This window comes from Mobula hypostoma, chromosome 2 (assembly GCF_963921235.1).
Source record: "Mobula hypostoma chromosome 2, sMobHyp1.1, whole genome shotgun sequence".
NCBI classification, from domain to species: Eukaryota; Metazoa; Chordata; class Chondrichthyes; order Myliobatiformes; family Myliobatidae; genus Mobula; species Mobula hypostoma.
The window spans coordinates 182,531,720-182,554,560 of NC_086098.1; the positions used below are offsets into that span (position 1 = coordinate 182,531,720).

General features: G+C 42.3%; 1 protein-coding gene across 4 annotated transcripts in view; it reads left to right on the plus strand.

Annotated features, from left to right (window-relative positions):
- The window catches only part of LOC134342727 (calcium-responsive transactivator-like), a 99,643-nt gene that overhangs the window by 68,719 nt on the left and 8,083 nt on the right, over positions 1 to 22,841 (plus strand). For 3 of the 4 annotated variants that reach the window (XM_063041203.1, XM_063041205.1, XM_063041204.1), the window contains one exon: positions 611 to 728. The exons of the other annotated variant lie outside the window; for it this stretch is intronic. In XM_063041203.1, the coding sequence (XP_062897273.1) occupies positions 611 to 728 (118 nt within the window). The remainder of the gene's footprint in view (positions 1 to 610; positions 729 to 22,841) is intronic. 4 annotated transcript variants of the gene reach the window in all.

Below are 22,841 nucleotides of genomic sequence, written 5' to 3' on the forward strand. Positions count from 1 at the left end.
AGTTCTTGAAAATTAGTATACTTTTAAACATACTATAAAATGGCTAAGTAGCCAACCATTCTGAAATAATTGAATTTTAGCTTAAATACGTGTATAGAATTACATGATTCGTACTCCAGGATACACATTGCAAGGATTTGTTTTCCTTAAGAATTTCGGAACTGCGTAGCAATGATTCTTACAATTCCAAAATTTGCTTACTAAAGCAAAACATTTTCCATGTTCATCATCAAAAAAGAACTAAACATACTTTTTCTTACTTAATCAGCAGATTCTTCACCATTGCTGTAAAGGCATTTCTCTGAAGATAGGAAGGAATTACATCCTTTAAAAAAAGCAGGACCACCCAGATATTCCCTATTAAGCCTAACAGCACTCCTTGTTTAATGTTGTGCCACCTTCCATTTACTGAGTTATTCCACTATGTATTCATCAATGCAGTGTTTGTCTAACAATTCCCTTAAAAGCTTGAGGTGTAATCCTATTTATGTGATGTTGTGGTCATGAGGCGTTTATACTGAGGAGTGGTGAAAAAATCAATCACGTTGATGATTTGTTCCCACACCCTGGAAGATGCATTTCCTCAGTTCTTCTTTCTCTTTGTGCTCAGTGCAATAATCCAGCTGAGGTGCTAGACGTGAGTGTGGGACTGCAAATCAACACAGCCAGCACCATGACTTCAAATCAGAAACGGGCCTCTGGCACAGCTTTGGAGGTACTGCATACAGGTGAGAGCAGCACAATCTCGGGCATCACAGATGGCGTCTTTAATGGGTGTGTATGGTGACTGTCTAGGATACCCTTGAAGGTTCTCCAACCCTCAAGAAATCATTCAGTTGTTACCTCCCCTATAGACGTCATGTTTTAAGTGATTCCTCAGTTAAGTATATACAAGAGGAATGTTCTTGTGCCACAACTTCCCGTCCTTGCTTTAACCTGGCTGCATCCCTGCCCATGGCCGTTTTTACATTTTGTTATCAACAATAATGAATTTCAGCTGATCAAGATGAACTAACGGTTAGTGCAGTTATCTGGATAACATTAATTGGACATATCATTAAGGCCAGATGATTTTTGGCAATCCTCATTTCTTCAATTGTTTTTACTCCATCCCCAGAATATTTTGGCACTAATCATTTTTCTGTGAAATGTGAAAAGAGCCAGTTGTGACCTTATTCTACCTCCACTTTCTGGACACCAGAATGGAGAATGACTTTAGAAGAACACCTGAACATCTGGATACTTCAAACTGCGGGATTTGAAGTTTAGAAGCAAAAGAAATCTCTTGTACATCTTTCCCCTACCACTCAAAGAATTATCCATCTAATTCCCACTTTCCATCTCTTGACCCATAGCTGCATGTGCCACTTCTTGAATGTTCTCCTTATTTCCCTCTTATTGTACCATTTCCTCCCTGCTAAGAGAATCGATTCATCAATCCATCTTAACCTATAACCTTAACCTTAATTTCACTTTGGCCTCCTTTATACAAACAAAACTGTACCCAGCCTTTCACTGTAATAAAAATTCTCCATCTTTTGCAACATTCTCATTAATCCCCTTTGTACTTTTATAATGCTGGACAATTCTGTAATGTGATAACCAAAACTTTACAGTGTCTTCGGCTATTGCCCTGTGTTGATCTTGTTTGAGCAAATCTCCATGATCTTGTGTTCTGTGCTTTGATTAATATAGGAGAGTATCTTGTTTGTTGCCATAACTGCGCCATTTCCCTCCGATACTATCTGCAAGGAACACATACTTCAATACCCCTCTATTCCTCTACATTAGTAACCTACAATTTATTATGTAATATGTTAACTTGTGATCCCCATTCTTCTCTGGACTGAATTCTGCTTTCCACTGATTTTCACACTTGACCAGATCACTTATGTGCTGTTGCAGTCTACAGATTCCTACCTTTTTATCAGTAAAGTGGCCAGTTTTGTGTAATTCACAAGCTTAATTAAGAACTCAACATTTAAAAGTCATAAATCATTGACTTGTAAAAAGCAATGCACCTAGTGCTGAACCCCATGGAACCTCTTTAGAAAGTCTTCCAAATACACTTTCGTCTACTATCTTTTGCTTCCTCATACAGAGTCAGTTGTGGATCCAATATGCCAATTTCCTTTGGATCCCATGAATCTTTGACCAGTATTTCGGAGTCTTAGTAAAATCCAAGAAAACCATATCAAATGCATTTTCTCATTCAGAGTAGTCATACAGAATCTTTCCCTTACTAAGTTAATTGTCGCTCTTTTTGATTAATCTGTGTTTTATACCTTAATACTGATCCTCAATAATTTACTCAGTATTAAATTTAGACCCCTTCTCTCTTTTTAAACATTATTACCGTCTTATCAGTCTTCCAGTCCTCTGGCACACTGTCTGCATCTAAAGGCAACTGGATAATAATAGAATCTTTAATGTTCCCTCCTAGATTCCCTAAAACACCGGTGTATATTTGGTATGAAACAACTGACTTGCCTACTTTTGAGGAAGCTTAAACACTGAATATTTTAATCATTTTGTTCACCCCTTTGAATATTCTACATCACTTTCTTCGCTACATTTCTTTTCTGTATTGCTAATTTTGTTTTGTGTGTGAAGCCAGACACAAAGTATTTATTAAGTACTAAAACAAGGTCTTCTACCTCCAAATGTAGGTCTTTTTTTTAATTGCTGGCGATTTTTATGTATTTCTCAAGCAACTTTTGAGTTTTCTTTAATTGTGCTTGTCTATTTTTGAATTTTCTCCCCCTTTTTACCCTCCCTAATCTTGATTTTTATTCAAGCATTTTCTTCTAATTACTTAGCACCTGCGTCTGACACATTCTTACCTTTTTAAAAAACGAATTCTGCCTTGATTGCTCCTTGGCATATGAGGGTCTCTAGATTTAGATACTTCGGATGAACATTTTTGGCTCTAAGCCGTCCTGATCATCTTGTGCTTCCTACTGCTCTAACTCTGACTTAATTGGGGTTTCTGTTCCTAGACCATTTTTACTAAATCACTGTCAGCATAACCTAACTACTTCTTCCCCAAATGAGAAATTTTGCCTGTAGCCCATCTGTCCTTTTCATTGACAGTTCTAAATATAATTGAATAATGATCACTATCAGCAGATGTTCTCATTCAGATATCCTTTCCAGCTCATCAACTTCATTCAATAAGTATTTCAATCAATCCATAGCACAGCTATTAGCATTCTGGTTGGAGTCAAAATATTTTAGGTTCTGGTCCCACTCCAGAGACTTGATATAAAAAATCTATATTGAACATTCATTATAGTACTGAGGGTGTGCTACACTGCTGAAGACCTTAAGATAAACATTGTTTCAAAGCCTCATCAGCTCTCTAAGATGGATTGATAAGACCTAATGTCACTATTTCAGAGAATATCCATGTGACCTAGCCAAAATCTATTCCTCATTTGATATCACAAGATAGGTTTTTTTTAGTGGTTGTTATCAAATTGCTGTTTATAGGATGCTCTTCGCATTGGCTGTTGCACACCCCAAATTGCAACATTGGGTATATTTTTACAGTGGTTGTTTGGTTGTGCACATTTTGAAACACTTTGATAATTTGAAAGATTCCATATAAATGCTTTTCTTCCTTTTTGCTGTATACTTTAAGATGACTTCATAATTACATTTACAGAATTATGATTATTAACCCTTTTTGGTTATGTAATGCTTATTTCTAAACAATGAACATCTAAATGAACCGAATGAGCTCACTTATTGAATGACCTTCTCTTTGCTGGCATTAGGGAGGGCCCAGAGGACGTTCACCAGAATTATCGTGGGTTAACATATGAGGAGAGTTCGATGGCTCTGGGTCTGTACTTGTTGGAGTTCAGAAGAATGAGGGTGTTGGGGGGGGGGGATCTCATTGAAATCTAATGAATATTGAAAGGCCCAGATGAGTGGATGTGGAGAGGAGGTTTCCTATATTGGGGAGTCCCGGATCAGTGGGTACAGCCTCAGAATAGAAGAACGTCCCTTTATAACAGAGATACGAGGGATTTCTTTAGCCAGAGGGTGGAGATTCTGTCAAATTCATTCTGCTACAGATGGCTGTGGAGGTGAAGTCATTGGACATATTTAAAGCAGGGATTGATAGGTTCTTGATTAGTACGGGTGTCAAAAGTTACAGGGAGAAGGCTGGAGAATGTGGTTGAGAGGGATAATGAATCAATCATGATGGAATGGCAGAGCTGACCCAAAGAGCCATATAGCCTAATTCTGCTGATATGTCTTATGGTCTTACGGGCAAGCATGAAGTTGGTGCTGCACTTATATCAAAATTGTAAAACAAAACAAAGCTAGCCCTAATTAGTTCCTAATTTGTGGTCTTGGCATGAAGTGACAGAAGCAATGGAAAACAGTATGAACAATGAAAGCTACTCTCCTAAGGCCAAAGCAAAATCATGTTGCTGGAGTAGCAAGGATATTTACTCTATGGCAGGGTTTGCAGTCCGTTACTTTCTGCAAACCTACCATCATGAATGGCTGTGATGCTTCACTCCCAAATGAGCTCAATATATTTTATGCATGCTTTGTAAGGGAGATTGAATGTATACCTATGTGAATCCTTGCAGCATCTGGTGACCTTGTGATCTATCTCAGAGGCCGACATCAGAATGTTTTTCAAGAGGGTGAACCTTCGCAAGGTGTCTGATTACAGTGGTGTATCTGGTAGGGCACCAGCCAACCAACTGGCTGGTGTGTTCAAGGACATCTTCAATCTCTCATTGCTGCATTCGGAAATTTCCATCTGCTTCAAATGGGTGATAATCATACCTGTGCACAAGAAGAGCAGGGTGAGCTGCCTCAATGACTTTCGCCCTCACATCTGTTGTGCCGATATGCTTTGAGAGGTTGTTCATGGCCTCAGTCAACTCCTGCCTTAGCAAGGACCCAGACCCACTGCAATTTGCTATTGCCACAATAAGTCTACAGTCGATACAATCTCACTGGCTCTCCACTTGGTCTTGGACCACCTGGACAATATCAATACCTATGTCAGGCCTTTGATTACAACCCAGTGTTCAACATCATCATATCCTCAGTACTAATCAACTATCTCCAAAACCTGTGACTCTCTGTATATCCTACTGTGACTAGATCCTAGACTTCGTCAATGGGAGACCACAGATCTCCCAATCAGGAATAACATCTCCTCTTCATTGACAATCAACATGCACCAGCCTGCCCCTCATGCACCGTACACAGAACCGAAAATCAGTCAAAGGACAGAAACTACAGGCAGTGGACCAGTTTACGTACCTTGGCAGCACCCTCTCCCGAGCAGTGACTATTGATACAGAAGTTAACTGCAGAATAGCAAAGGCAAGTTCTGCTTTCGGTAGACTGCACTCCACTGTATGGGAATGTCGAGGAATCAGTCCAGCAACAAAATTGAAGGTCTACAGAGCCATGGTACTCACTACCCTCCTGTATGCCTGTGAAACGTGGACTGTGTATCGAAGGCATGCAAGACAGCTCAACCATTTCCACATGACTTGTCTTCGCAGAATATTAGGCATCAGATGGCTAGACAAAGTACCAGACACTGAAGTTCTCCCTAGAGCAAGTCTACCATCAGTCCACACACTGCTGATGAGAGCACAGACCTGGTGGGCAGGTCATGTCATCCTCATGCTGGGTGAGCGCATACCCAAGCAGCTCCTTTTTGGGGAACTCTCTGCTGGAAGACGCTCGCATGGAGGGCAGAAGAAACATTACAAGGACACACTAAAGGCCTCCCTGAAGTCATTTGACATAGACACAACCTCCTGGGAAATCTGGCACAAAACTGTCCTACTTGGCGCGGCCTCATCCTCAAGGGCTGTCAAGCTTATGAAGCAAGGCGCATTTCTGAAGCACAACATAAGCGCAAGCTGCGCAAGTCCAGATCCACCAATGCAACAACTGCAGTGCCTACTCATGTCATCCCAACATGTGTCAGGACATTCCGTGCCCGAATTGGCCTGACCAGTCATCTTCGGACACTGCATCCAGTTTCAAAGTGATTAATGGTGTCGAGGTCTTCATCGGAAGGCGCAACAGCAGTTATATTTCACCAGGAGCTTGAGGAGATTTATACTGTTACCAAAGACTAGCACATTTCTACAGATGTACTGTGGAGAACACTCTAAATAGTTGCATCACTGTCTGGTATGGAGTGGTCATTGCACTGGATCAGAAAAAGCTGCAGAAGGTTGTCAACTTAGCCAGTTCCGTCATGGGCATTAGCTTCCTCGGCATCGAGAACATGTTCAAAAGGTGATACCTCAAAAAGGTGGCATCTATCATTAAGAATTCCCATCAGCCAGGACATTCTCTCTTCTCTTTGCTACCATCAAGGAGGAGGTATAGAAGCTTGACAACACATACACAACATTTCAGGAACAACTTCTTCCCCTCCACCGTCAGATTTCTGAATGGATAGTGAACCCTGTTACCATTTTTCCCCTCTCTTTTTGCACTACTTATTTAATTCAATACATATTCTGATTCTGATTGTGTTATCTCTGATCATGACAGCTTGCTGCATTCTTATTTCAGACACTCATAAGTAGTATCTTGTTTCCTCTTCATCCTGAAGATCCCCAAAATGCTGATACTTTGTGAAAACTAGGTGAACACAGTTACTGAGCCCCATAGGAGAGGAAGCCAGCTTAATCGAATGGCGTGATTGGTTGAGTATTCGAGAGATGTTGATGTTTTTGAAATTTCCTTACATGCTGATTATTCCAGTATTCTAAATCAAATCCTTCTTTCATGCAAATTAATCTGTCAAAATAGAAGTATTTCAAATAGTGAAGTTATTCTGAAATAAAAAGATGCGGTTATATTTGTGTTTTTAAAAAAAGAGGAAATACATTATATCTGAAATATTGTGCTTCAGAATAGCTTATAATTCTCTGCACAAGGGCAAAACTATATGATTTTCATTCATAATTCATAATTTCCATTGATAACAAAAGGGATGATAGCAAAAAGAGTGGACATTTTAAGTGGGAAAACTAACGTGGGGTTTGAAGTCCTTTTGGGTTGAATCCCTTTCCATGTAGGAACAAAGTGTGATTTGGATTTTGAAGATGATTTTGATAATTTCCAAGGAGTTTAGAAGTACCTTTTTAAAAACCAACATGCTAAGACTATTGATGATCACACTTCTGTAGAACTCATATATTTTTAGATATTACGATTACTGAATCTGTCCCAGTCTTGCAAATGATTATTGGGCCTCTCTGATCCCAGATGATATGGAAATTTATCAGTATAAAGCATGATATGATAAAGTATGCAATGTCTGTCTGGCATTCATACATTCATACAGCTTCAAGGATGAAGCTATCATGTCATTGAAAGGAATAAAAAGAAAATATCCCTACCATTGCTTTCTGGCATGACATATTGTGTCCCGAGAATTGCTTGATACAACTATAGAATTTTACTTGACTATTTAGTGATAGATCAATGGACAAAGAACGTGCTGCGATAAAATTCAGTGGCAAAATGGGCACAGGTGGACTATGAAATAATCCTGTATGAACAAGTCCCCTCCTTTAAATGGCCATCCAGTTCTGAATAGAAGAGGTGTCAATTTGGAAGTCGTGAGTTTTTGTGGTAGACTTGTAGGGGTAGTAGGAGGATTGCTCAATGAAGGAGTGTGATTTGTGGTTTGATGTCATGGTCGAGTGTGGAAGTGGTTTTCATCATTGTGGGTAGGAGAGGGGAGAAAAGGTTGTGGCAATACCTGTGTGAGGAGGATTTGCATGTAGGGGATGATTAGAGATTGAGAATGGAAATAGTTGTGGGAGAGGTAAGGAGTTTGACAATCAGGATGGATCAATTATTGGCAGAAGGATGAACTAAGTGTTTGTGCAGTTGGTGGTTTAGCAGGTTCACTATCATTTGTAGCTTATTGGGGATGACCTTAAGATATAGGAGCAGAATTAGGCCATTTGGCCTATTCTGCTCCACCATTTCATCATGGCTAATCCATCTTCCCTCTCAGCCTTCTCCCTGTATCCCTTCATGTCCTAACTAATCAAGAATCTATCAACCTCTGCCTTAAATATATGTAAAGACTTGGCCTCCACAGCTGCCTGTGGCAAAGAATTTTACAGATTCACCACTCTCTGGCTAAATAAATTCTTCCTTATCTGCATTCTAAAAGGACACTGCTCTATTCTGTGGCTGTGTCCTCTGGTCCTAGATTCTCCCACCATAGGCACATCCTCTCCTCATCCACTCTATCAAGGCCCTTCACCATTCAATAAGTTTAAAAATGAATTCTAGTGAATATAGGCCCAGAGCCATCAAACACACTTCATACGACAAGCCATTCAATCCTGGAATAATTTTCATGAATCTCCTTTGAATCCTCTCCAACTTCAGCACATCCTTTCAAAGCTGAGGGGCCCAAAACTGTTCAAAATACTCCAAGTAAGTCCTCACCAGTGCTTTATAAAGGTTCAACATTATATCCTTGCCTTTATGTTTTAGTCCTCTTGAAATGAATGCTAACATTGCATTTGCCTTCCTCGCCACAGACACAGCCTGCAAATTAACCTTTAGGGAATCATTTCTTCATTTCATTTCATTTCTTCTACCAAAGTGCATGACCATACACTTTGTAATACTGTATTCCATCTGCCATTTTTTTGACCATTCTTCTAATCTGTCTAAGTTCTTCTGTAGCCTCTCTACTTCCTCGAAACTACCTTCCCCTCCAACTATCTTCATATTGTTTGCAAACTTTACAACATAGCCATCAATTCCATTATCCAAATCACTGGCATATAATGTAAAAAGAATCGGTCCTAACACAGACCTCTCTGGAACACCAATAGCCAGCCAGAAAAGGCTCCCTTTATTCCTACTCTTTGCCTCCTGCCAATCAGCCACAGCTTTACCCATGGGCTCGTAACTTGTTAGGCAACCTCACGTATAGCATCTTGTCAAAGACCTTCTGAAAATCAAAGTACACAACATCAACCAATTCTCCTTTGTCTATCCTGCTTGTTACTTCTTCAAATAATTCCAACCGATTTGTCCAGCAAGATTTTCCCTTGAGGAAACCATGCTGGCTAGGGCCAATTTTATCATGTGCATCCAAGGACCTTAAGACCTCATCCTTAATAATTGACTCCAACATCTTCCCAACCAATGAGGTCAGCCTATAGTTTCCTTTCTTCTGTCTCTCTCCCTTCTTGAAGAATGGAGTGAGAGTTGCAATTTTCCAGTCTCCTGGAACTATTCCAGCATCTTGTGATTCTTGAAAGATAATTACTAATGCCTCCATGATCTCGTCAGTCACATCTTTCAGAACTCGAGTGTGTATATTATCTGGTGCAGGTGACTTACCCACCTTCAGACCTTTCCATTTCCCAAAAACTTTCTCTCTAGCTATGGTAACTTCTCACACTTCATGACCCCTGACACAAGTAATTTCCACCGTACTGCTGGTGTCCTCCATAGTGAAGACTGAAGCAAAATAGTTATTCAGTTCGTTCGTGTTGCGTCATCCCCCATTACTACCTCTCCAGCATTTTTTTCCAGTGGTCTCACCTCTCTTTTACACTTTACGTTTCTGAAGAAACTTTTGGTATCCTCTTTAATATTATTGGCTAGCTTACTTTGCTATTCCATCTTTACCGTCTGTATGACTTTTTTGTTGCCTTCTGTTGGTTTTTAAAAGCTTCCCATTCATCTAACTTCTCACTAATTTTTGCTCTATTATATCCTCTCTTTGGCTTTTATGTTGGCTTTGACATCTCTTGTTAGCCACGGTTGTGTCATCTTGTCTTTAGAAATCTTCCTCTTTGGGATGTATATATCCTGTGCCTTCTGAATTGCTTCCAGAAATTCCAGCCATTGCTGCTCTGCCGTTATCTCTGCCAATGTTCTTTTCCAATAATTTCTGGCCAACTCCTCTCACATGCCTCTGTAATTTCCTTTACTTCACTGGAATACTGATACATCTGACTTCAGCTTCTCCTTCTCAAATTTCCGGGTGAATTTGATCATAGTATGATCATTTGCCTCTAACGGTTCTTTTAGCTTAAGTTCTGTAATCAATTTTGGTTCATTGCACGACACCCAATTCAGAATAGCTGATCCTCTAGTGGGCTGAACCAGGAGCTGCTCTAAAAAGCCATCTCATAGGCACTCTAGAAACCCCCCTCCTAGATTCCAGTATCAATGTGATTTTCCCAAACTACCTCCATATTGAAGTCCCCTGTGATTATTGTAACATTGCCCTTTTGGCATGCATTTTCTGTCTCCTGTTGTAACTTGTAGGCCACATCCTTACTACTGTTTGGGGGTCTGTATACAACTCCCATCAGAGTCTTTTTACCTTTGCAGTTCGGTAGCTCTTTTCCCCACGTCACCTCGTTCCAATGATTTGATTTCATTTTTTACCAACAAAGCAATTCTGCCACCTCTGCTTCCTGCCTATCCTTGTGTATCCTTGGACATTAAGCTTCCAGCTATAATTTTCTTTCAGCCATGATTCAATGATGCCTACATCATACCTGTTGATCTGCAACAGTGGTGCAAGTTCATCTACCTTGTTCCATAAACTGCGCGCATTCAAATACAAGACCTTCAGTCCTCTATTCACCCTTTTCGATTTTGTCCGCTTTTTAAGTTGCAACTCATCCTGTTGACTGCAACTTTTCCCTATCAACATCCTCTCCTCACTGCATATTGTTTCTGTTTGTAAAGCAGCTACGTCATCTTCAGAACTATTGTCCGCCTTTCCTACGGTACTTCTTGCATTGAAGTATATGCAGCTCAGGACACTAGTTGCACCTTGCTCAACCGTTTGATTCCTAACTTTGTCTGATTACTTACCAGCATCTGTCTGCACAACTTCTCCACTAACTGTTCTGGCACTCAGGTTCTCATTCCCATGCAATACTAGTTTGAATCCCATCATGCAGCATTAACAAACTTACCCACTGGGATATTAGACCCCCTCAATTCGGGTGCAAACCATCCCTCCTGTACAGGCCCCACCTTCCCTGGAAGAGAGTCCAATGATCCGAAAATCTTATGCTCTCCCTCCTACACCAACTCCTTAGCCATGTACAGTATTAAATTGTATAATCTTTCTAGTTCAGGCCTCATTAACACAGGCACAAGTAGCAGTCCAGAAATCACAACCCTGGAGGCCCTGCCCTTTAACTTAGCACCTAAATCTCTGAGTTCCCTATATAGAACCTCATCACTTGTCTTACCATGTCATTGGTACCTATATGGACCATGGCTGTTCACCTTCCCACTTAAGAATGTTGGGGAGTCAATCCAAAATATCCAGGACCCTGGCACTCAGGAGGCAACATACCATCAGGGAATCTTGTTCTCACCCACAGAACCTCCTGTCCATTCCCCTAATTAATGAATCCCCAATCACCACAGCATGCCACTTCTTCCCCGCCACCTGCCCCCCCGCCGCTTTCTTCTGGGTTACAGAGCCAGACTTAGTGCCAGAGATCCAACCACTGTGATTTTCCTCTGTTAGGTCATTCACCTCGCCACACCCCCTGACAGTATCCAAGGTGATATACCTGTTGTTGAGGGGGATGGACAGGGTTACTCTGCACTGGCTCCTTAGCCCCTTTCCCTTTCCTGACTGTCACCCAGTTTCCTGTGTCCTGCACTTTGGCTGTAACTACCTCTCTATATGTCTTATCTATCACCCACTCAGCCTCCCAAATAATCCGAAGTTCATCCAGTTCCAGCTTCAACTCCTCAAAGTATTTTGTTAGTAGCTGCAGCTGGCTGAGCTTTTCACATTGTAGTCTTCAGGGACACTGCAGGTCTCCCTGCCTTTCCACATTCTACAAGATGAGCATTCCACTGTCCTGCCTGGCATCTTTACTGTCCTAGCTGAGCAGGTATAAAGAGGAGAATGAAAAAACTTAAACTTTTCTTTCCTTTGATTTCTCTGACTGAAGCCTCTAGGAGCTAAAGCTTCAAGATCACCACCCTGTGTCCACTCACACAATAGCCGCTGCGCTTGCCCCTGCCTTCCTTTAATTTGCTCTTGCTAATCAATCCCAAATGTTGACTGGTCGCTAGTCAAAGCTCTTTTTCGCTAGTGATCCACTGCTGCCTTTTATCCTTCTGGACCTGATTAAAGTCCACTCCTCTCAAAACTTCCAATGTCCCTAATGGCCACTGGTTAAAGCTCTTTTTTACTGTAGTGACCCACTACTGTCTTTTAAGCTCAGGCAGTGGACCTGATTGGAGAAACCTCCTCTCAAATCTCCACCGTGTGGATTGGCTGCTGGTCACACAAAGGATGGCGCAATCTGTGTTTTAAGTGGATGTATAATAAGTAGTTGGGTTGGCAAATCAGTAGTTAGACAAGGATTGAGAGATGGTTGCTTGGTTAATTTATTCTAGACAGGGCAACATTTGGCTTCAGGATGCATAGCCAGGTAAATTGCTCACTTAAATGGTACCTAGCAGAAATGGTTTCCAGAATTCGTCTAGAAGGTGGCTTCACAAGCATCGTAAAAAGTGATTTCTGCACGAATGGCAAGTGAAAGCATAGCCCACATACTTGTTTAAAGTTTTAAAAAATAGTGTCTGGACTTCCTTTGCACACCATTTTATGCCATTGTTCATGCCAGAGTGCATCATGCATTTTAATAGGTTAGAAAGCAAATTTGACTTCATGTTATTTTTGTGAAGCTCCTAATTTTCAATACAGTACTTTTATTTTCAATGAAATTGAATTGTATTGTGCATGGTGATCTCAGTTGTAGACCATCGCTTTTTTTGTGTGTTCTGACCCATACTTTCTCTTTTTTTGTTCTCCTGACTTTTCAATTTTTTCTGCTAAATTTTTTGGATCTTGTCCTTTACTAGAGATTGGTGTAAAATGATGTAGCTTAAGACTGTCTTTACATTCACTTTTATTTGTTGGTAGTTTTACTTAATTCACTGACTTTGGGTATGTCTGATGGTATCTTAGTTAATATCACCCCTAAGTAATGCTCCGACAAATTGCGATTTGTAGGAGCTTCGAGTGGAGAAATTATTTGCCACATTTCCTAAGATACACCAGGACATTACATTTCAAATCTTGGTTCACTGGCTGATAGTGATATCGTCTGGCTATTGGTGATGTTCTAAAATATGCTTTGCTCCTGAGGGCCACTTTTGTTGGTTTTTTTTCCTTTTGATTATTTCTTTTTTTATTTGTGAAATGTTTTAGATGTCCATTGTCACTTGTTAAGTGAAGCATGTGCTTACGTGGTTCCACGGCAATAACAACTTTTATGATAGACTAAAACAACCTACAGCTATCATCTTTTTGCTAGATTGCTGCTTGGTTTCATATTGGAGGCATTAAAAAATGGTGAGCCTCAGTCCATCAGATTGTTAGGCAGCATGTGTAACAATAGAACCAGAAATTCTCAAAATAAATTTACACATTGGGCAGCATTGGTTCTTCTGGCTAAGATTTTAAATGCTATGGATCTTGAAAAAGCACCTGCTTTTTTTTTGTCAACAGTTTTGATCTAAATCCATGTTTTGCAGTAGTACCAAAAGAAAGTGCTAAAGAAGTGATTATATTCCCAAAATCTAAAGCTTTAAACTCTGTTGGAGTTGTTTCTGCATTGATTTTGATGTGCAGTAATTGCCTCAGGCTTGAAACCAGTTTAATTCCTGTTCAGTACTGACATTAATGCTAATCTCAAGGAAACTGTTTAGCTGTATCTCCATTTCACTGATTCCAGACAGTGATGTGTTACCCTAAAGATTTTGTAAAGGATGTTTTCTCTCTGGTATATTTAGAGTCTTTGACCATTAATTTGTTAGTATTAAATGATCACTGAACAGATTCAAAGCATAATTTCAACCAGCAAGATCAAATCTGCTTCTGTGCTTTATTAGTTACCCTCACTCAGGTGATTGATTTTAGGCTGAAACCTGTCTACATTACCAGTGGAGCCTGTCTATGGTTACCACTGGAGTTCCACAGGGGTCAGTGTTGGGAGCACTGCTCTTTATGATATATGTTAATGATTTGGACTATGGGATTAATGGATTTGTGACTAAGTTTGTTGATGATACAAAGGTAGGTGGAGGAGTGGGTAGTGTTGAGGAAACAGAGAGCCTGCAGAGAGACTTAGATAGTTTAGGGGAATGGGCAAAGAAGTGGCAAATGAAATACGATGTTGGAAAGTATATGGCCATGCACCATGGTGGAAGTAATAAATAGGCAGACTATTATTCAGATGGGGAGAGAATTCAAAATGCAGAGATGGAAAGGGATTTGGGAGCCCTTGTGCAGGATACCCTAAAGGTTAACCTCCAGGTTGAGTCGGTGGTGACGAAGGCAAATGCAATGTTGACATTCATTTCTAGAAATATAGAATACAAGAGCAGGGGTATGATGTTGAGGCTCTATAAGGCACTCGTGAAACCACACTTACAGTATTGTGTGCAGTTTTGGGCTCCTTATTTTAGAAAGGATATATTGACATTGGAAAGGGGTCAGAGAAGATTCATGAGAATGATTCCAGGAATGAAAGGGTTACCGTATGAGGAATGTTTGGCAGCTCTTGGGCTGTATTCCCTGGAGTTCAGGAGAATGAGGGGGAATCTCATAGAAACATTCTGAATGTTAAAAGGCCTGAACAGATTAGATATAACAAAGTTATTTCCCATGGTAGGGGAGTCCAGGACAAGAGGGCACGACTTCAGGATTGAAGGATGTCCATTTAGAACCGAGATGCGGAGAAATTACTTTAGTCAGAGGGTGGTAAATCTGTGGAATTTGTTGCCACAAGGAGCTGTGGAGGTCAAGTCATTGGGTGCATTTAAGGCAGAGATAGATAGGTTCTTGATTAGCCAGGGCATCAAAGGGTATGGGGAGAAGGCAGGGGAGTAGGGATGACTGCAAGAATTGGATCAGCCTGTGATTGAATGGCAGATCAGACTCAATGGGCCGAATGGCCTACTTCTGCTCCTAACTCTTATGGTCTTATGGTCTCACTTTTCCTGAAAATAGGAATCACTTATTTATAAATTTGTTGATAAAATTGCTAATGCAAGGGTCATTTCGCAGAGTAAGGAGTAATGCAAAAGCATCAATTCCAGGAATATAATTTGGTGAAATATTGCAGAATATAATTTGGTATTGAGTAATGTAAGGATTATGCTAAGAGATTGAAGCTATGGTTAGGACTGTGATTGAAGACACTTAAGAATATTGGATGAAATATATCTCAAATACCTAAAAGAAAAAAAAGGTGGTAAAAGCAGAAGAATTGATCACAATACTTCAGACCTCATTGGCTAGTAAAGCAGGAATATTCACTATTTCTAATGTTAGATAACTGTTCAAGAAAGGTGAAGAGGGATGCATAGGAAAATATAAATCAGGCATCCTAATATTAGCGTAGAATGGTTTTGAAAACAAAATGAACTTTGATTGAGTAAGTTAAGTCCAGGAGAGCCAGCGTGATTTTTTTAAAGACTACTGTTACGTACCCCGTAACTGGGTTGCCAAACCAGCAGAAATGGATCACTCAGTTGGAGTCTGGATTACTAGAACTAAGAAAGTTTTATTAAAGAAACAAGCAACACAGTACTCTAATCAAAAGGATAATGAATGCAACAGTTCAGCAATGATAGACATACATGTACACAGAATTAAGATAACAGGATCAATCAAGCTCTATCGTTGTCTAGGGGTAAATGACCAGTTTCAAAGTGACACAAAGTTCAGTTCAATTTAGTTCAGTTCAGTTCACAGTAATCGCTGCCGTGGCAATGGACAGTGGGGGGAAGGAGAGAGAGAGCAAAACGAATGAATATTCAAGGCTTCCACACAGACCTTCGCAGTCAGCTTTCGGGCGAGTCCTTTGTGATGTCATCTGAGGTCACCGACCGTGACCCCTCCGTTTCCAGATACGATCGTTTCCCTGCGGTGAACCTGGCACCCAGGCAAGGGTGGACACACACCGGGTTCCCGCCAATCGTGCCTTTCCACCCTGTGCGTCTATGGCCCGATACTTCCCACCGACTTGTGAGAGACGCACCGCTTCCAGGGTCTTGTTACCTCGGGTGTCGTGTGTGTCCTGCCTTAGCGAACCTGTCCCTTTTTATCCCCCTGCTGGGGTATCGCCTGTCCATCACTTCAAACAGTTCAGGGTTCAAAGGGGGAGCCGCACTTGACAGCTCTCTCTTTCTGTTACTCTCTCTCCCGTCCCTTCATTACACATTTCCAAATGCTACTCCATTGTTTTCCTTATCTCTCTCTCTTCTGAAGACAGGTGGCAGACCAACTGCTGATCCCACTGGTGCCAGCACAGGACAGCGACATCTTAATCTATGTGTATTCTTGTCACACTTCCCCCCTTTAAGGATTTTTACCGGGGGTAAAAATTACAAACATGAATACATTATTTGATACACACAAATATACATCTTTATCAGCTATTTGGCTAATACAGCGAATTTGAAGTTGTCAACACCTGGCAAACAGTCAGCCATCACATTTCCTGTTCCTTTTATATGTTATTAATAATCCCTTAGACCAGGCTCCAACTTAGCAAACTTCATAGTGGCCAAAAACACTGATGAATTGCGATCAATGTAACCTCTCATTGGGTTTCGTCCCGGACCACAATAACAAGGGTCGTCCCATTCCGACTTAGTTTTCTCTCGCAAGGGCTTAGTAGGAGGGGGAGGGGTAGTGACCACAGAATTATTGCAAAACTTCCTACAGTACCCCACCATCTCCAAGAGCCTTCTGAGGGCCCTCTTGTCTGTCGGGGTTGGGATGTCAGAGATAGCCCGCACTTTAGCTTGCATCGCTGCCAGCTGCCCCTGTGTCACCACAATTTCCAGGTAAGTGACTTTCATGTGGCCGAACTCATTTTTTTCAAGGTTCACTATCAAGCTGGCTTCAGACAGCCGTATTACATCGCCAATACACACCTCTGTGTTCGTCAGCCCTTTAGTCACTGAATTACTCATTCTATATAGGGTTGGTGTTCGCTAGGCTACCCTAGTGTAACAGACACCACCCAACGTCCCAATTCTTTGCATCGCCTCGGGACAATCAAACACACGTGTGCAAGTCGTTTAATTACTTCTCCTAAAGAGTCGCTTTGTTCGGGGATTAAGGGAGAGACCTTATCAGCAGACCTGGCCAAAACAATAGCCTTCTCCCATCTGGTCGATACCATACTCATCTTTTCAAAATGGTTTTTTTCTCTTATCAGGGGGACCCTAGCTTCGTTGATTTCCGCGCTAACACCGACTAGGTTTGTTAGCATATCAAAAGCCTGTGACCGTCTCAGTTCACGTCGGCCATAATCAATAACATCCTTCCTTCGGTGCAGCTGGTAAACCTCTTTCATGATTCCACCAACTGTTTTCTCCAGCACCGCAAAATGTCCACTGGGGGGTACCTTGTGGGCCAGGTTAAAAATCTCATCCCCATAACTCTTTTGCACCACCCCCCATTCCTCATCTGCGGGTACGTTACTTGGTCTCCCTTTCTTCCTTAGCACTTCCTCCTCCACACAATAGCCTACTAGTTCCCTTGTTAAGTCTGTGTCAGAGAGAGCTGTCTCTGCCAAAACCATCAGCCCCTCGTCTCACTCCTGCGCCTGCACAAATTCTTTCCTGGCTAATGCTACGTCTGTCTCAGCTCCCTCACTACCTCTTGTCTTACTACACTCCTTCTTTCCACTTTCTACCCCCTTCTCGTACAAGGCTGGCAGAAACGTCTCAGCTAAATTTACTACCACAGTCCCGTGATGAAACTGTGAGTCCATGGGCGGGTCCTCAATGCTGGCAGGCTGACCTGTCAATCTCACGACTGGGAACACGATTCCCCCGGCGACGTCATTACCAAGTAAGACTTCCACGCCTTTCATCGGTAATTCGGACCTCACCCCGATCGTGACTAGTCCAGAGACCAGGTTGCTTTGTAAGTGTACCTGGTGCAAAGGGACTGTCTCTGTCCCTTTCCCAATACCTTTGACCTTGACCTCCCCAGTCTGGGTCTCTGAGCTAAACTCTAATACACTCTTCAGTATCAGTGACTGACACGCTCCCGTGTCTCTCCAGATCCGCACTGGAACTGGTTTTAACCCCTCCTTCACCGACACCAATCCGGCCAAGATAAACCTCTCGCGCCCTTCCTGAACTTTGGCAGACCTGTCCTGTCCTAGCGGTTCGTTTACCAGCTCGATGCAGCCAGTCAAAATCGCCGTTTTTCCTTTTCCCGTCTCCTTCTTTGGGGCAAAGCACCTGGACGCAAAGTGTCCGACTTTCCCGCAATTATAACAGACGACCCCAGGAGACTTCCTACCAGACTGCTCCCGGTCTACCTTATCCTTCTCACTAGTCCCCGGCTTACTTTCTGACTTTTCCGGCAGACTCTCCCCGCCGTCCTGACTACCCTTCTGGTAGCCTTTACTCGGGGCAAACTTCATTTTATGCGTCAACGCATACTCATCCGCTAAGTTAGCAGTTGCGGCTAACGTGGCTGCCTCTTTCTCATCTAGATAGGGTCTCATACCCTCAGGGACACAATCTTTAAACTGCTCAATCAGGATCAGCTGTAGCAGTCTGTCATAATCCCCCTCTACCCCCTTCGAGGCGCACCAACGCTCACAATATGTCTGCATCTCACGGGCAAACTCTAAATACGTGCGGTCCCACTGCTTCCTCGCATTCCGGAACCTCTGCCGGTATGCCTCCGGGACCAACTCATAAATCCTGAGGATGGCTTCTTTCACCACCTCATACCTCTGGGCATCTTCCGCGGACAAAGCTGAGTAAGCTTGTTGGGCTTTCCCTTTCAGTACCCTCTGAAGCAAAACAGCTCACTTATCCCTCGGCCAGTCCTGACTTGTAGCAACTTTTTCGAAATGGAGAAAGTACCGATCCACGTCGGTATCGTTAAATGGGGGAACCAGCCTAACCTCCTGGGTCGCCCGGAACCCTCCACCTTGGTTCGGCACGAACCCCTGCTCTGCCCTTAACCTTAACTTCTCCAGCTCGAATTCCCTTTCCCTCTGTTTCTCCTCTCGCTCCCACTGTCTCTCTCTCTCCCTCTCCTGCCTTTCTAACTGTTTCTCTTTCTCCCGCCTTTCTAACTCTCTCTCTTTCTCCCGCCTTTCTAACTGCTTCTTTTCGTGTTCTAACTGCCGTACCCGAACTCGTGCTCGAGTCTCAGTTTTTCAAGCTGCACCTGTACCGCGTCTCCAGCAGGTTTTTCAATAGACACCACCTCCAGCTCGCCTTGGGGAAACACACCTGTAGATATATAGTGCTCTACGATAGCTCTGTGTATCTCCTCTCTCCTCATTGTCGACTTCCCCTTAGCAAGATTCAACCGTTTGGCCACAGCTACCAATTCCGATTTCCTGGCATCCTCTAATGCCGCCAAGGTCGGCGCCTTTATAATTTCCTCAGCCTCCGTTTCTGCTGTTTGTCTTTTCTTTCTTTCGGGAATTTTGACCCAATCAATTTACTCCATCCCAAATTTAGCGTTCAAAATCGCGGACGAGAACCCCACTTATGTTACGTACCCCGTAACTGGGTTGCCAAACCAGCAGAAATGGATCACTCAGTTGGAGTCTGGATTACTAGAACTAAGAAAGTTTTATTAAAGAAACAAGCAACACAGTACTCTAATCAAAAGGATAATGAATGCAACAGTTCAGCAATGATAAACATACATGTACACAGAATTAAGATAACAGGATCAATCAAGCTCTATCGTTGTCTAGGGGTAAATGACCAGTTTCAAAGTGACACAAAGTTCAGTTCAATTTAATTCAGTTCAGTTCGCAGTAATCGCTGCCGTGGCGATGGACAGTGGGGGGAAGGAGAGAGAGAGCAAAACGAATGAATATTCAAGGCTTCCACACAGACCTTCGCAGTCAGCTTTCGGGCGAGTCCTTTGTGATGTCATCTGAGGTCACCGACCGTAACCCCTCCGTTTCCAGATACGATCGTTTCCCTGCGGTGAACCTGGCACCCAGGCAAGGGTGGACACACACCAGGTTCCCGCCAATCGTGCCTTTCCACCCTGTGCGTCTATGGCCCGATACTTCCCACCGACTTGTGAGAGACGCACCGCTTCCAGGGTCTTGTTACCTCGGGTGTCGTGTGTGTCCTGCCTTAGCGAACCTGTCCCTTTTTATCCCCCTGCTGGGGTATCGCCTGTCCATCACTTCAAACAGTTCAGGGTTCAAAGGGGGAGCCGCACTTGACAGCTCTCTGCTTCTGTTACTCTCTCTCCCGTCCCTTCATTACACATCTCCAAATGCTGCTCCATTGTTTTCCTTATCTCTCTCTCTCTTCTGAAGACAGGTGGCAGACCAACTGCTGATCCCACTGGTGCCAGCACAGGACAGCAACATCTTAACCTATGTGTATTCTTGTCACACTACCTTGATTGAATTTGTGAGTGCAGTAGCAGGTCAAGGTACAATGTAGCAAACACATTTGTGGATTCTCAAGAGGCATGGGACAAAGTTCAAGCATAGGTTTATGAAGAAGATCGATGCCCTTGAAACTGCAGATGAAATTACATTTTACATGAGGGGAAAGGCTGTCTTAGTTTGGGTGTTGTGTAATAACCAGATCTTATTAGGGAACTTAACATACAGGAACCTTTAGGAGGCAGTGATCATAATATGATTGAATTCATACTGTAATTTGAGAGGGAGAAGCATAAGTCACTTAAGGGGAATTACAGAGGCATGAGAGAGGAGCTTGCCCATGTGGATTGGAAGAGGATACTGGTGGGGCTGATGGCAGAGCAGAGATGGCTGAAGTTTCTGAGAATTGTTCACAAGGTGCTGGATAGATATGTCCCACAGAAGAAGTAGTTCTCAAATGGCAAGGGTAAGAAACCGTGGCTGACGAAGGAAGTTAAGAACTGCCTAAAAGCTAAGGAAAGGGCATATAAGGTAGCAAAACTGAGTGGGAAGTTGGATGATTGGAAGGCTTATAATATTCAATAAAAGGCAACTGAAAAAGCTATTAGAAGGGAAAAGATGAAATATGAGGGCAAACTAGCCAATAATGTAAAGCAAGATACTAAAAGTTATATGAAGAGTAAAAGGGAGGTGAGAGTTGATATTGGACCACTGGAAAATGATGCTGGTAAGGTAGTAATAGGGGACAAAGAAATGGCAGATGAACTTAATGGGTACTTTGCATCTGTCTTCACTGTGGAAGACACTAGCAGTGTGCCAGAGGTCCATGAGTGTCAGGGAGCAGGAGTGAATGTTATTGCTATTAAAAAGGAAAAAAGTCCGAGGTAAACTCAAAGGTCTTCAGGTGGATAAGTCACCTGGACCAGAAGGACTACATCCCAGAGTCCTGAGAGAGGTTATTGAAGAGATAACAGACGCATTGGTTATGATCTTTCAAGAATCACTTGATTCTGGCATGGTCCTGGAGGACTGGAAATTTGCAAATGACACTCCTCTCTTTAAGAAGAGAGGAAGGCAAAAGAAATGAAATTATAGGTCAGTTAGTCTAACTCAGTGGTTTAATAAGGTGCCACACATGAGGTTGCTTAACAAGATAATACATGTGGCGTTACAGGAAAGATACTGGCATGGATAGATGAATGACTGACAGGCAGGAGGCAGCAAGTGGGAATAAAGGGGGCCTTTTCTGGTGGTCTGCCAATGACTAGTGGTGTTCCTCTGGGGTCAGTATTGGGACTACTACTTTTCACATCGTTTGGCGCTGACTTAGATAATGGAATTGATGGCTTTGTGGCAGAGTTTGTGGATGATATGAAGATAGGTGGAGGGGTAGGCAGTGCTGAAGAAGCAATGCAATTGCAGCAGGATTTTGACAGATTGGAAGAATGGGCAAAAAAGTGGCAGGTGGAATACAGTGTTGGGAAATGTATGATAATGTATTTTAGTAAAAGGAACAATTGTGTAGACTAGTATCTAAATGGGGAGAAAATTCAAACATCAGAAGTGCAAGGGGGCATAGGAGTCCTCATGTGAGACGCCCAGAAGGTTAATTTACTGGTTAAGTCTGTGGTAAAGAAGGCAAATACAATGTTGGCATTAATTTCAAGGGGAATAAAATATAAAAGCAAAGAGATATGTTGTGGCTTTATGAGATACTAGTCAGGCCGCACTTGGAGTATTGTCAAAAGTTTTGGGCCCATATCTCAGAAAGGATGTATTGCCATAGAAGAGAGTCCAGAGAAGGTTCGTGAGGATCATTTTGAGAATGAGGCGGTTAACATATGAGGAGCATTTGGCAGCTCTGAGCCTGTGCTCACTGGATTTTCGAAGAATGCAAGGGGATCTCATTGAAAACTACTGAATGTTGAAAGGACCAGATAAGGTAGATGTGGAGAGGATGTGGAGGTATTCAGAACTATAGGGCACAGACTCAAAATTGAGGGGCAACCTTTTAGAACAGAGGTAAGAAGGAATTTTTTTAGTCAGAGAGTAGTGAATTTGTGGAATGCTGTGCCACTGTCTGCAGTGGTAGCCAAGTCTGTGGGTATACTTAAAGCAGAAGTTGATAGTTTCCTGATTGGTCGGGGCATCAAAGCATATGGCAAGAAGGCAGGTGTATGGGGTTGAGTGGGATCCGGGATCAGCCATGATGGAACAGCAGAGCAGACTTGATGGGCTGAATTGCCTAATTCTGCTCTGTCTTATTGTCTAATCCATTTAAGCATTTTATGTCAATTGTGTTCAAAACTATGCAAATGGATCTGCAGGATATGAGAGATTGGTGGTAACAAACTGCATGTGAAGATGATTAGTTGAACT